This window comes from Falco biarmicus, chromosome Z (genome assembly GCF_023638135.1).
Source record: "Falco biarmicus isolate bFalBia1 chromosome Z, bFalBia1.pri, whole genome shotgun sequence".
In the NCBI taxonomy this organism is placed as follows: domain Eukaryota; kingdom Metazoa; phylum Chordata; class Aves; order Falconiformes; family Falconidae; genus Falco; species Falco biarmicus.
The window spans coordinates 62,665,113-62,677,912 of NC_079311.1; the positions used below are offsets into that span (position 1 = coordinate 62,665,113).

At 34.8% G+C, this 12,800-nt stretch overlaps 1 protein-coding gene across 1 annotated transcript in view; it reads left to right on the forward strand.

The window, feature by feature from the left end:
• The window catches only part of ADAMTS6 (ADAM metallopeptidase with thrombospondin type 1 motif 6), a 158,676-nt gene that overhangs the window by 92,944 nt on the left and 52,932 nt on the right, over positions 1–12,800 (forward strand). The window contains exons 12-14 of the mRNA XM_056325476.1: positions 3,689–3,796; positions 10,323–10,468; positions 12,704–12,767. Of these exons, the coding sequence (XP_056181451.1) occupies positions 3,689–3,796; positions 10,323–10,468; positions 12,704–12,767 (318 nt within the window). The remainder of the gene's footprint in view (positions 1–3,688; positions 3,797–10,322; positions 10,469–12,703; positions 12,768–12,800) is intronic.

A 12,800-nucleotide genomic window follows, 5' to 3' on the forward strand; every position in this document is an offset into this window, starting at 1 on the left:
GTTGGCAAAAAATATGTTAGCTTCATCCTCTGTCCGCCAGTGAAAAAAAGCTACCCCTAAAGGGTCACCTTATGTTGATGGGTAGTTGTGGGTGGGTGGGTGGGTGTGCGTGCATGCATGTGTGGTTGTTAGTGTGTGAAAAAAACCAGTATACTTTCTACTAGTTACTTTATGCCTGACCTTTCCGGGGCAGTTCCTCATGTTTTTAAGGCTGGCTTATTAAAATCAGTTGCTTAAGAGATGTTACAGATAGAATGGTGGTAGTAAGGAAATAGCTCAAATCAGTAGCTATGAAACTAAGGTAGTACCAGCTGTAGGGCTGAGCTGGAGAACAGAAAGCTTTATGCACCTTGGTCAGAGTTTCTCTGTTAACTTTATAAAATCAGCTGAAAATAAAGAAGACATAGCCATAGTAGTACCTGGTATAATTCCATTTTCATTTAATGAAATAACAGCACAGATGGAATTTCCATTTCTTTTTAGGTATCTTATTTGTTTTCAAATTAACGTTCATGTTATTTTTAACTTCAAGTACAGGGTAATCGAGAATGTACTTCAGATTCTACTCTTTCTTTCAAATGCAAAACAGCAAGGGACGATAAACAGCTTCTTAAATAAGTGTGGCTAGATGTAAGAGAAATTATAAAAATACTTTATAGTTTTTAATATGAATTACTTCTACAAATTAATAGACTGTGTTATTTTAGTTAATAAATCTTCTGGTTTTTGCATAGTTTCTGTAAGGAAATATTCTGTTGATTTTGGGATATTGTATGTCTCAAACAGAACTCCTTTCTGATTTAAACAGAGGTTTTTTCTCAAATATTAATAGTGTGATACAGCCCACAGTCATTTCATTTTGTCAGAAACTTTCATTTTGTCATTAGGGATTTACTTAAGCAAACTTCTGCTGAAATTAAGGTCTGAATAAAAACTACCAGACTGTGTGGGTAATAATATCTGGGTTTGATGCAGTGCTTTTTATTCTATCTCCCAAAGCAATTTAGGAAGAAGGGAAATATTTTTCACATTTTGTGGAGTAGGGAGGTGAGCTAACATGCTTACAATCATCCTGCAACCAGATGAATGGCTAAAATAGTTTTGGAGTGCTGTATCTATTAATTCACACAGTTCAGCTGATTATTTGTTTGAAATTAAGGTGTCTGGGTGATGCTAGTCAGTGAATTTGGAGGAGTCTAGTGCCATGAAGAAGCTGGAGTACAGAGAAAGAATCCTATCAGAAAGAAATTGTTAAATACTCTCATTTGTGGATATGTTAGCCTGACAATGAAATACATGTTTCAATTATTACTTCCCATATATGTTAATATATAGATGGCATGCTTGTGTAGGCGTATCAGAAGTGAAATTCTGCATGTAAACTCTGGAGCACAAACCAGAACTCTGGATTCAAACTGCCTTGAAATGTAGTTGTTTTTAAATTCCAGACTGTTATCCAGATCTGATTTTTTGCATTTGCCTATATTAGAATGGTTGAAATCTTTGTTTCTTCATGGTAATTGAATTTTTGGCTTTTCAGAACATTGAACGAAACTTCAGTGACAACACAGCCGCTAATTTAAGTATTTGAACTTGATCAGATGCCAAATAAACATAAGGTCACAAGTAGAAGTGTCACAGTCTGACGCTTATAATTTGACAATGTAAACCACACATGAAACACGAGCAAGTTAATTACACTAATTTTGCTTGACAAAATGAAAGTAATAAATGGAAAAGTAAATAAGGCAGAATTATGACAGCAGCACCTCATACTGTGGAATTAGTAATCTAGTTAGACTTTTTCAAGAATCTTTGTGATGTACTTTTTGTTCTTTCCCTCCTTGATGTTTTAAATTGTGTGTTTATTTGCAATTGTGTATCTTAATCTGAAAATTTTCTCAGCTGAGTTGCAAAAGCAAGTGTTTTATTCAGAGGTTTAAGTAAATAAAACTGTTTGCATTTCTTCAAAGAATAATTCTAATCTGAAAAGCAAGAGTTCTATGTTGTAAGTGGGTATTCTTTTACAAGCAGCAGTATTTCTCCTAAACAGAGACTCAACAATTCCCTTAAGCTTTCACAGAGCCACCCACCAAACAGGACAAAAATAGTTCAGGCCTGATAGTCACAAATTGGATGGAAACTGCAGAAACCATCATTACTTATTCCTTATAATGTCAAACCATTATAATATGGTATATTTTTAATGGATTTTAAAAAGATGCTTTGCTTGTACCAATAATGAAACTTTAAATACAGTGTATTAATAGGCCTGCAAGAACAGCACCAGCTGATTTTAAACTTGGAAAATAATTTTGCATTATTTGAGAAAAGCTTGTACTGCAGCTGCTAGTGAATAATGTATAAATAAATCCATTTGTATATGGATTGTATATATGGATTTTGCAAGAAACTTGAATCTTAGCGTTAAATTTAACAGTTGTTCCTATTGATATGTATAAATAAGATAGCCTAGACACTAGGTACTCATTCATTTCCTCAGAGAAACAATGAACTTCGGGGTGGGGCCACATATTAACTTTAATTTACTTACACTGTCTTTTCCTTTTTGCTCTTTGTGCCAAGGTTCAGCCATAGAATCTCTGCAAGGATTAATTCTAAGATATGATTTCAAGCAGCAATTAAATAAAGCAAAATAATAATAACTATATGGTAATTTTAAAGATCTGAGTATCTTGCAAATTTTAAAAAATACTTAGAAAATATATACTAGCAGGTGGTGAACTCTTGCACAGACACTCTTAAGTAACACAAGAAAGATTATCATGTAAGTAATTTACTGTAGAAGCAAACCACTTTTGCTTCCATTCTGCATGCATACCTGAATCCAAGTGCAACTGAAGCAAGTATGAAGATTTCCAGTGTGCAGCCAACTTTGGATCATGCCCACATTATGAATTTCAACCTTAGATAGTTTTAACAATGAATCTCCCATGTCAGCAGAACTGGCTTAATTTAAATGTGCAAAACCAAACAACAAAATATGGTAGGAAAAAAGATTATTTGAAAACCTGTATTTGCTTAACAATGACAACAGAGGGAAACAGGTTAGGCTAAATCATATATGAAATACCACCCACAAATCAAAAAGCCTAAAGGAAATATTTTAGTACATACCTCAGTTAGCACTAAATATGCATGTACTTTTTCAGCGAGTGTTACAGAAGAGAAGTGCAAGTAATCTGAGCTCAGAAATTTGGCTTTAACTGAAGGAAACAAAAATAATTGTTGCTGGTTTATATTTCAAAATCAATAGTATCCTTTTACCATGCATTTCTGAGGCAGATAATGACAGTAATGGAGATACTACAGAGCATCTGAAGACCGCTTTTATAGCAACACTAAAAGAAATTAATCCCAGTATTAGCACTAATCAAGAAAAAGCATCTATAAAACATGACTTGCATGGCAGGTGTGAAAAACGCATTCTTGTAGCCTACAGTTTGATGCTTCCAGAAATACATTTTTTTGGCAGAATATTCTTGGGTAAAATGTGGTGACTCTGAATTGGCTCCAGAATATTTCACAGCCGTGTATAGATTTATCTCTGCAGCCTACTTCTTAATAGTCTCTGTTCAAAACAAATTTGTGTATACGTGGGTGTATGAGGACTGAAAGCAATTTTAGGCTTTTATTCTCATCAACTTGCTTCTGCCTTCTTTCCTAGGAAGTGTGTAGAGAGCTCTGGTGCCTCAGCAAAAGTAACCGTTGTGTTACCAACAGCATTCCAGCAGCTGAAGGTACTCTTTGCCAAACAGGGAGCATTGAAAAGGGGGTAAGTACAAATAATTTATTGTTTGAAGAAGCAATTTATTGTTTAAAGACTACAGGAAGAGAGGACAAGAAAATTAAAGTACTTAGAAGCAACATAAGACTTCAAAAAAAGAGATATTTCAGAATATGTTTGCATCTTAATTGGAGGTATCCCACAGAATTTTTTCACAATTATTTTATATATATAATTTAATAAAACATTTGTGCTTGCTATAAAAATCTATAGCCTGGATTGAAAAAACCCAAAACTGTTGTGTACACTTAGCATATTTTTTGAGTAATTTTTGTAAAAACTCTTTAGTTTAATGTTTATTAAATTATATAGCACTCTTCCATAGAGGACTGTTATAACTTTAGGTCTGGCATGGACTTTGAAAATGTGTAACATAAATCTAGAGCCTGAATTCTGTCATTTTGTTAGAAGATTTTTTTTTTTAAAAAAAAATCCTTCAGGTACAAGCTGAACCATAAAAACGTAAAGAAAAAATGTTGCCTTAATAAAAGAGTTTTCTAAAAGCCATATTTCCCAGTGACATTTCTGTTCTGCCTGTGGATTATTCTTACAATATTCAGTTATACTTGCATAACTGTTCAGCTTTAAAGGATTTTGCCGTGCAGTCTGATAAACTTTTCTACCTAACAGAAAAATACAGAAAGTGAATGCTGCAATAGATAAGTCTAGTGCTACTGTATGTGGCTGAACATGTGTATTCTGATTTTAAAACAATGTCTGTATAGCAGTGGTCTCAGACAAAGTTCTGAAACTTAGTTTTAGATTAAGAATAGTAAAAGAGCATTTCTCAATTACAAGGCAAGATCTATTCAGGTCTTAAAGAGGATAGAAATTTTTTCAAAATTATTAAGTTGCAAGACAGGTACTGGGGAAAAAGTGAATTCTATATGCCTTTTCCCCCCCCAAATAATATATTTTATGTTTGTACAAAGTGAAGAGACCTTATTATATTAAACAGTATCTAGTATCTGTTCGAAAGTTCTGCATGTGTTCATAAAATTTACTGCTCCAAATTGAATTTTTTCCTAACAGTGATTGCTGACATCTATTCTCATTCTGACTTTTGCCAGGCTAGCTAGGCTAGTTTCAACAAAGATTACACTGCATTTTGACTTTCAGTCTGATGTTTAAACAGAAAGAATGAAAGCTTTTGGGCAGCTGTCACAGTTTATTAATGCTTGTTGATGGCTTCATTCAGGGCTCATGACCTAGCATCATTCTGATGGCTTTTCCATGCTGAGTTTGGAAATATTGGTAAACCATGTTAAATAAATTCATTGAAGAAGGGGTCATTTAAAAAAAATAGAGTGCTTAGAGTTAGCCAATGAAAATAGAGACCTTCGCATTCTACCAAAAATGTTACCTTTTATTAAAGTAACAGTAAATGTTAGAAGCTCTACTCTTAAATCAACAGTCTAGGTTTATTTTGGAACCACCGCTCCTTGTCAATGACAAGGAGCAATTTACCTCAATTTATATTTTTTAAACCATGGGACTACGGTGAACAAGTTGAGATGCTTTAAGACAATGTTGCTGTGTCCACTTGCCAGAGGCTTTAATTGGTTTGCTGTCTACAAAATGTCTTTTTCCAGTCATCATTATCTTGTTCTATCATTAGGTTTTAGAGGGAAATGAGAGAATCTGTACTGTTTTACAAAGGTAAACTGTTCGTGCCTGTTAACAGCAGAGAGCTGTATCTGTAAACTGCAGCTTCAAAGGTTCCTGTAAATTATTAGTTCCTGATAGCAAAAAACCAGAAAACACGAGCTCTTTCCAAATATGTCGTTCTCTTTACCACATGCTAAGGAGAAAATAATAGGTTACAATTCTATAACACTTTATTATTATTATGATTATTACTACTACTACTACAACTACTACTACATTTATATTGCAGTCACGCCTAAAGGCCACAACCAAATTAGGCCCTGTTTTGCTGGGCTCTGTCCAAATATGTAATAAATTACATTCTCTGCTCTAAAGGCCTAACAAGATCTCAGAGTATTTAATCATATTTGGAGGGTCAATTTCTGCATTTAGTTACACTAATGTAAATTCAGTGTAGCTATTAACTCAAAGCAAAATTTGGTGCAATGCGCATTAGCATCTTATTGGCAGTGTTGGGAGGGTTTTCTGTAATTAAATTGGCCTAACACTCTATTATAAAACCTTCTTTCAGTTGCTTATATAAACCTGCCAAACTTTTAACTCTTTGGGTTGAAATTTTCCACAGTAGATGTCTGTCTACGCCTGAAGGTTGTTAGAGTGTTTTCCATAAAAGTTACTCAGCTGTTTTCTGCATACAGGGAAAGAGAATAGAGTGGTTTCTTGCTACTGATGGAACTTGTACATCTGTTCTGTTTTGAAGCTTTAATATGTTCATGCTTTGGTGAAGGGTTTTACGTTTCGGCTGGGTTCAAAAAGGTACACTTTTTACTAATTTATAATAATAATTTTAAATATACATGAAGTTTCTCTCTGGTATGCCCAGAGATGTGTTCGTGAAGGTAGACTAAATGATAGGTTTTTGAAAGGACTCTGATGCATATAAAATGATAAGACAAAACTGATAGGAATGTTTATTCTGTCTTTGAATTTAAAGTAATTAAAAAAGTAACCTTTTCTAACTTCATTGTTTAGATCCATGCTAGGGATGTAAATGTGGGGCAGACGTGCAAATAGTAGAAAGAGTGTGCTGAAAGGACAGTTTAAATAGCTATATTGTGCGATGATATGAGTTATTACTGGAAATTAAGATAAGGTAAATTTAAGTTATTTTTGGACATGAAGTTTTCTTGCAAAACAATTGTAGAAGCAGTGATTGAAAATCCATTGTTAAAATTGAACTAATCTTTTCCCATCCTTACAAAAGATGCAATCATTTTTCCTCAATATTAGAGCACTTCCCTAGTGAGTTTTATAAAAGTATACTATTGTAAATCTTAGTTCTGTTAAATAGCCAACACTTACATAAGTGATCTCAAATGTGCTGTAATACTGTGGTTTATTTTATTGTTAATGATCTTAATAAGAAAAATTTGAGACTGCTTACATTATTCACAGTTTTTTGTACATTTATACATAAGCAAATGCATCGCCCCTGTCTTTCTAGTTGAATTAAGTGAAAATTATTTATCTTATTTATCGGTGTTAGAGAAGAATTAACATTTCAGTTTTAAACCTTTCATGAAGGATTGTTCTTTTAATATAGCTGTCACCTTCTCTTGTTTCTTCATATACTGTTTACTCAATAGCCCTTATGTTATCATAGTAGATGATGTTGCTGTAATTTGCGGAGGAAGCATATCTCTGTAGTCCCATTAGAAAAAAATAAAGATTTTGGTCATTCTGAATTACTCTGACAGAGATCCTATGCATCACTGACTTCTGGTGTAAGATAAAATTTCACTAAAAAATTAAGAGGAGACACTGAAGTGAGCAGTATGCCCTCAAATTTAAATTCACTAGAGGAGAATTTAACGAATTTTTACAGGGGGCTATGTGAATGTTGAAGACAATGTTTGCATGACAGAGTAAATTCAGAGTACAGGGATTTTACACAGTTTTGGAAAAGAAAGCAGGTAAAATGCACCTGCCTATGGTATGCAGTTGTGATAGTATAGAACTAGGATGGTTTGCATATTCTGTTTTACACATATGATATTCTTGTGCATTTAACTTGTAACTCTGTCTTTCCTTTCTTAACTTTGATTTTGACATTTGTAATACATATAGTGTATTTTCAATTAAACTATTGGCATACATTTTTACTGTTAGAAACGTTTTAATTTTTAGTTTTTGACTTCAGCATTAGTTAACTGTTCATGTACTTGTGTTGCATCTTCAATAGAATGCTGCAAGGAGATTATTGTCTTTAGTTAATAAAATCATTATTATTTATCACTATAATGAGAAGAAAATGAGAACATTTTAATTCCTCATGTGTAACTCACAAAAACACTTATTCTCCATCGTAATTGCACTATTAGAGGCATTGCAAAACACTGTGCCATGTGGATATATCTGTACTACCTAAAAATGTGAGTTCACTATACAGATGGTGTTATGTGTTACGCAGACAGTCAGTGATAGTCTGGATTTTAAGAGAATCTCCATATAAAGCTTTTGTTCCTCTGATGGATGCCTACTCGTTGGCATAAACCACCGCTTTGTAAATTCAGAACTTTGAGAGGGATAAACCTTCCTTTCCTCAGTACAACTCCACGGGAAACACGTGTCTGGGTTCTTTTTTGTCTGAAGAAGGTTGCAGTGAGTTGACCCCATTCAGCGGCAGGGCCCCCATGCAGCTGCTCACTCACTGCCTCTCCAGGGAGGGGGGAGAGAATCAGAAGGGCAAAAGTGAGAAGAACTCATGGGCCGAGTTAGACAGTCTAGTAAGTGAAAGGAAAACAAAGAAAAAACCAGCAAGACACCAAAGGCAATCACACACTCCCTCCCACCAGCAGACAGTTGCCCAGCCAATCTCCAAGCAGTGGCTACTTTGGAAACACCCCCACCCCAAGTTTTACTGCTGAGCGTGATGTTACAGAGTATGGAATATCCCTTTGGTCAGTTGGGGTCAGCTGTCCCTCCTCTTGCCCACCCACAGCCTGCTCACTTGGGTGGCGGGTTGAGAAACTGAGAAAGCCTTGGTGGTGTACACGCTGTTCAGCAATAGCTAAAACATCAGTGTTTTAGCTGGTCACAATCCTAAAATGCAGCACCACATGGGCTGCTAGGAGGAGAACTCTGACCTGGCCAGACTTTGGTAGAAAAGGCAATGCATTTTGAACTTGAGATTTAAAATAGTCTGGTTTATCTATTCTGTAGATACATTAATGCTTATTTTTTGTTTCTCTAACTGGATGAGGCTTATAAACAGAAATGCGCTGGATTATGACAGCTGTGTTTTAAAACAGGTACAGCATATACAGAGAAAAAACAGGTCATGGAGGATCAAAATGTTTTGAGAGAAGAAACTGGAATGAATGTGGCGAGAAAAATAGTGCTACAGGCTTCACTTATTAATGTGGATATAAAAAGGGAATAATGTAATAAGGAAATATGTTGGATGCTAGCATATGTGTGTGTGTGCAAAAGTATGTTGTATCTAGGCACATTTACGGATGATAAGCTACACATTTTAATATTGGTCATAGAATCATAGAGTGGCTTGGGTTGGAAGGGACCTTAAAAATCACCTAGTTCCAACCCCACTACCATGGGCAGGTACATCTTCTGCTAGACCCCATTTTAATGTACATTCCTGAGAGGTACACGCTTAGACTCTGACATGTTTTACAGTCTATAAGTACTTTTTATTAAAAATTATATTTCTAATAAAAAAATAAGGGTTTTTTTTTCATTTTCTTTGACACTGTATAATCCATATTCATATTGAACTCCTGTTAATTCTTTGTTTGTTTTTTTTTTTCTCAGTAATGACTGAAGGTTAAATTCTCTTTTCAGTTGCTTTCAGAAAAATCTAGAGGAATTCAGGTCATTATGAACGGCTATATTTATTTGTTTATGTATGTCCTACATCACTGGGACTGAGGCTTTAGGTGAGCCTTAGGACTCAGGAGAAGAGAAAACATGGCTTTGCTGCCTATTGTTATGAAGTCAACTTTCTATTTGCTTAAGGGTGGACAGGGATATGTCTGTCTGTCCATGTCTTCTGTCTCTTAAGCCTATAAAAGGCACTAAAGGGTTATTTAACTGAGCTATTCCAGATTCTCAGTGATGCAGTAGACACCAGAATGTGGATCAAACTGTGGGCTCCAGTATTATTTCTGAAGGGTTTAAAAAAGGTTTCTGGCTCAGGAAATTACAAACTTACTTTAACAATTAGCCATTTGCGCAAGATGTCTGTAATTTTGTATGTTCCAAAGTAACAGTAACTTTCTGTCCCTGAACGAGTGGCCAGTCACTATTGTATAATGCTTTTCGGTACCATGTCTAATGCTTTGGCACTACTTTTATTATGTCTGTAGTGTTAGTATAAATGAAGTACTGCAACAACTTCTTCTTCCATTGTAACTTTGTCCAGATTTTCTTCTTCAAAACCTGAGGGAGTACTTAAAAATACCATTGTGGGGATTTTTCATTTTGCATAATGAAGTCCCTACATGAATCCTAAGTGGAGAGTGTTTTTCTAAACTAATCTTAGAAATTAATCTTAGTGTTTAAAACAATGTAAGCAACTTGCAGTTCCTTTAACGTGAAACATTAGGGAGGATATATGAAGAAAAAAGAAAATCTTTATTTTTAGCTTGCTTTTAACTTCTGGTGTGTGTTAGGGACCTATAATTCAGGACTTAGTGAAGACAATTAACAAATCACACACACCCTCACCAATGTCTAAACATGGCTAGAAAAAGTAAAATATTAGTCTCGTTATCTGTACGGGGAATACTAATGCCTATAATTGGTCATTGTCTGACCCTTATATTTTTCTGTCCTGATAACTGTCAGCCTGGAAGCTAATTTTGTGTTTTTTTGTGAAATCTTTCAGTGGTGTTATCAGGGAGAGTGCGTACCTTTTGGCACTTGGCCCCAGAGCATAGATGGGGGTTGGGGTCCGTGGTCAATATGGGGAGAGTGCAGCAGGACCTGCGGGGGAGGAGTCTCCTCGTCTATAAGACACTGTGACAGTCCAGCGTAAGTAGCTAAAGTAAGCCGGAGCCAATAAAAAGACACATATGGAAATTATTCAAACCCGTAGTTTATGTTATCTGTAAAAATGTTTTGCTAGTTTGCCAACATTTTTCTTCAAAATAGCAGACAGAAAAACTTAAACAGGAGAAGTTCACTAGACGTACTTCTAACATTTTAATGTATCTTGTACAAGGTAAGATAGCTGGATTTATATTTAGCAGTAACTATAATGGATTTCCTTCTGTAATTTGCTGTTCGTGCAAAATATATTTAAATTATGCCTTAGACAGGTTCCTTTCTTAAGACATGTAAGATATTAAGTCCTCTAATGCTTGTCTATGATACAGAATAACTATTGCCAGTTAATTAGTAAAAAATCAATATTTCCAAGCTTTTACATACAACTGCTTACATATAAACCATAGTATATTATGTGGCATACAATACATTTATATGCTGTCATGTCCAACACTCAGCTGTACTTTCCAACTGACTCTTAAAACAATTCAGCATCTTCTGTCCTTGCCACTACTCCCTGTTGGTCCATCTACTCTCTTTCAAGATGGGCCAACTTCTCCACTGCAGCTTGATCAGTTGTGTGTATCTGTACTGGTCTTGTCACCTGTCTGCTTTCCAGTGTCCTGAGCACTGTTCAGAGAAGGTCTGTCAGGTAAGTGCTCCTTTCTCTGTCACTAGCGCTTCATAGATGAGGAATATTTGCTTATTTCTGTTCCCATTCTTTGCTAAATGAATCACTGCTTTTCTCTGTTGCTGCTTGCCATGGTCTGGATACCTCATCACAGCTATAGGTCATTGCAGAAGGATAGTTTTATTACTTCATACTTTGTTCTTATCATGTCCTGTAATCACTGTTTCCATCACAACTATTAGTTCTTAAGACCACTTTTTCTTGAAAACGTTAAGCTTTTTTCTTCTTTTAATGAAATTCCATTTTGTGGCTTTTGTCACTTTTTTCTTATCTTCTCCTCTCTGTAGACTTAGGTTCTTTACAGGCCAGGCTGTACATCAGCTTTCCACTGTGCTCTGCAGGACAGACACCATAATGTCACATTACTACTGCTTAAGGTGGTCTGTTCATCTCCTGTCATTAACAATAACGTATCAAATCTGGCAAACAGCACAACTTACTGAATGGCTTAAAAGGCAAAAATTATCCATATGCATCGATAACATGTCAGATTGTGTTACTGAGAGAATAATGCATTAATTATTTTTTTCACAGCAGTAGGTAAAAATGCTAGTGAAATGTTTGTTTGGAGAGTAAGTGATTCTTTAAGGTTTTTTAACTACTGTCAACGTGTATATGGGTTGGTATGCTGAAAAGTGCTTACATATTAAATGCTTGACAGTACAGCCAGCAAATGCATTTGGGGGGGCATGTCTTCATTAAGAAAAAAATTCCTTTTGGTTCAAGGGCAATGTTGCCTGGTTAAATATCTGTAATGTGGAAAATAATATTGATTTTCTTTTTAGTTAATTTTTTCATTTCTTTATTATAAAAAATTAAACAAACATCAAGTGTTTTTCCTTTCTGCTTTCAGGTTATGAGCCAAATAGCTGATGTCTGATTAATCTTCCATTTGAGTCAATGTTAATTCATTATTTGACCTCTGTTGGAAGATAGATAAGGCTTTTGAAGAGTTTGGGAATTTAAGAGCCAGTGTCTTATTCACACTAATAGAAACCTGCTTACTCTGGAGTTTCCTCAGATTTAATACTGCTTAATTCAAATCGGAATCGGATTCTTGAGCTAAAAAATGCAGTCTTCGCTGGCTCCAGTATTTAGCGGGCAGTATTTCTTCATTTTGTTGTATTTTCAAGTGTAACATGAGAAGATTAAAAAAAGAAATATCACATACGTTGTTTACACAATTCTCATTAGTTTTACAGAGCAAACAAATAATTTAAAACAATGGCTTTTTATTGTGTTCAAAATACAATGAAATTGTGTTGCTTGAAATGTATGCAAACTAGATTAATACTAGATGAGTGACAATTTTTAAGTGCCCACTATTGTTTTGTATCTGATCTAATTCAAGTCAATGCTGTAATTCTTATTAAATTAAATATTTTCAAATCTCACCTTAAAGCTCCCATGTACTTTTATTTATATAATGTATATGTCTTGAAGTATTTATATTAGTAATGCATTAGTATCGCTTATGAACTTGTGTTTTGACTAATACATATACTAACACATAAAATATGTTTTTCCAGGCCTTCAGGTGGAGGCAAATATTGTCTTGGAGAAAGGAAGCGGTATCGCTCCTGTAATACCGATGTAAGTAAATTTTGTTCCACTGTAAAAGTTTAA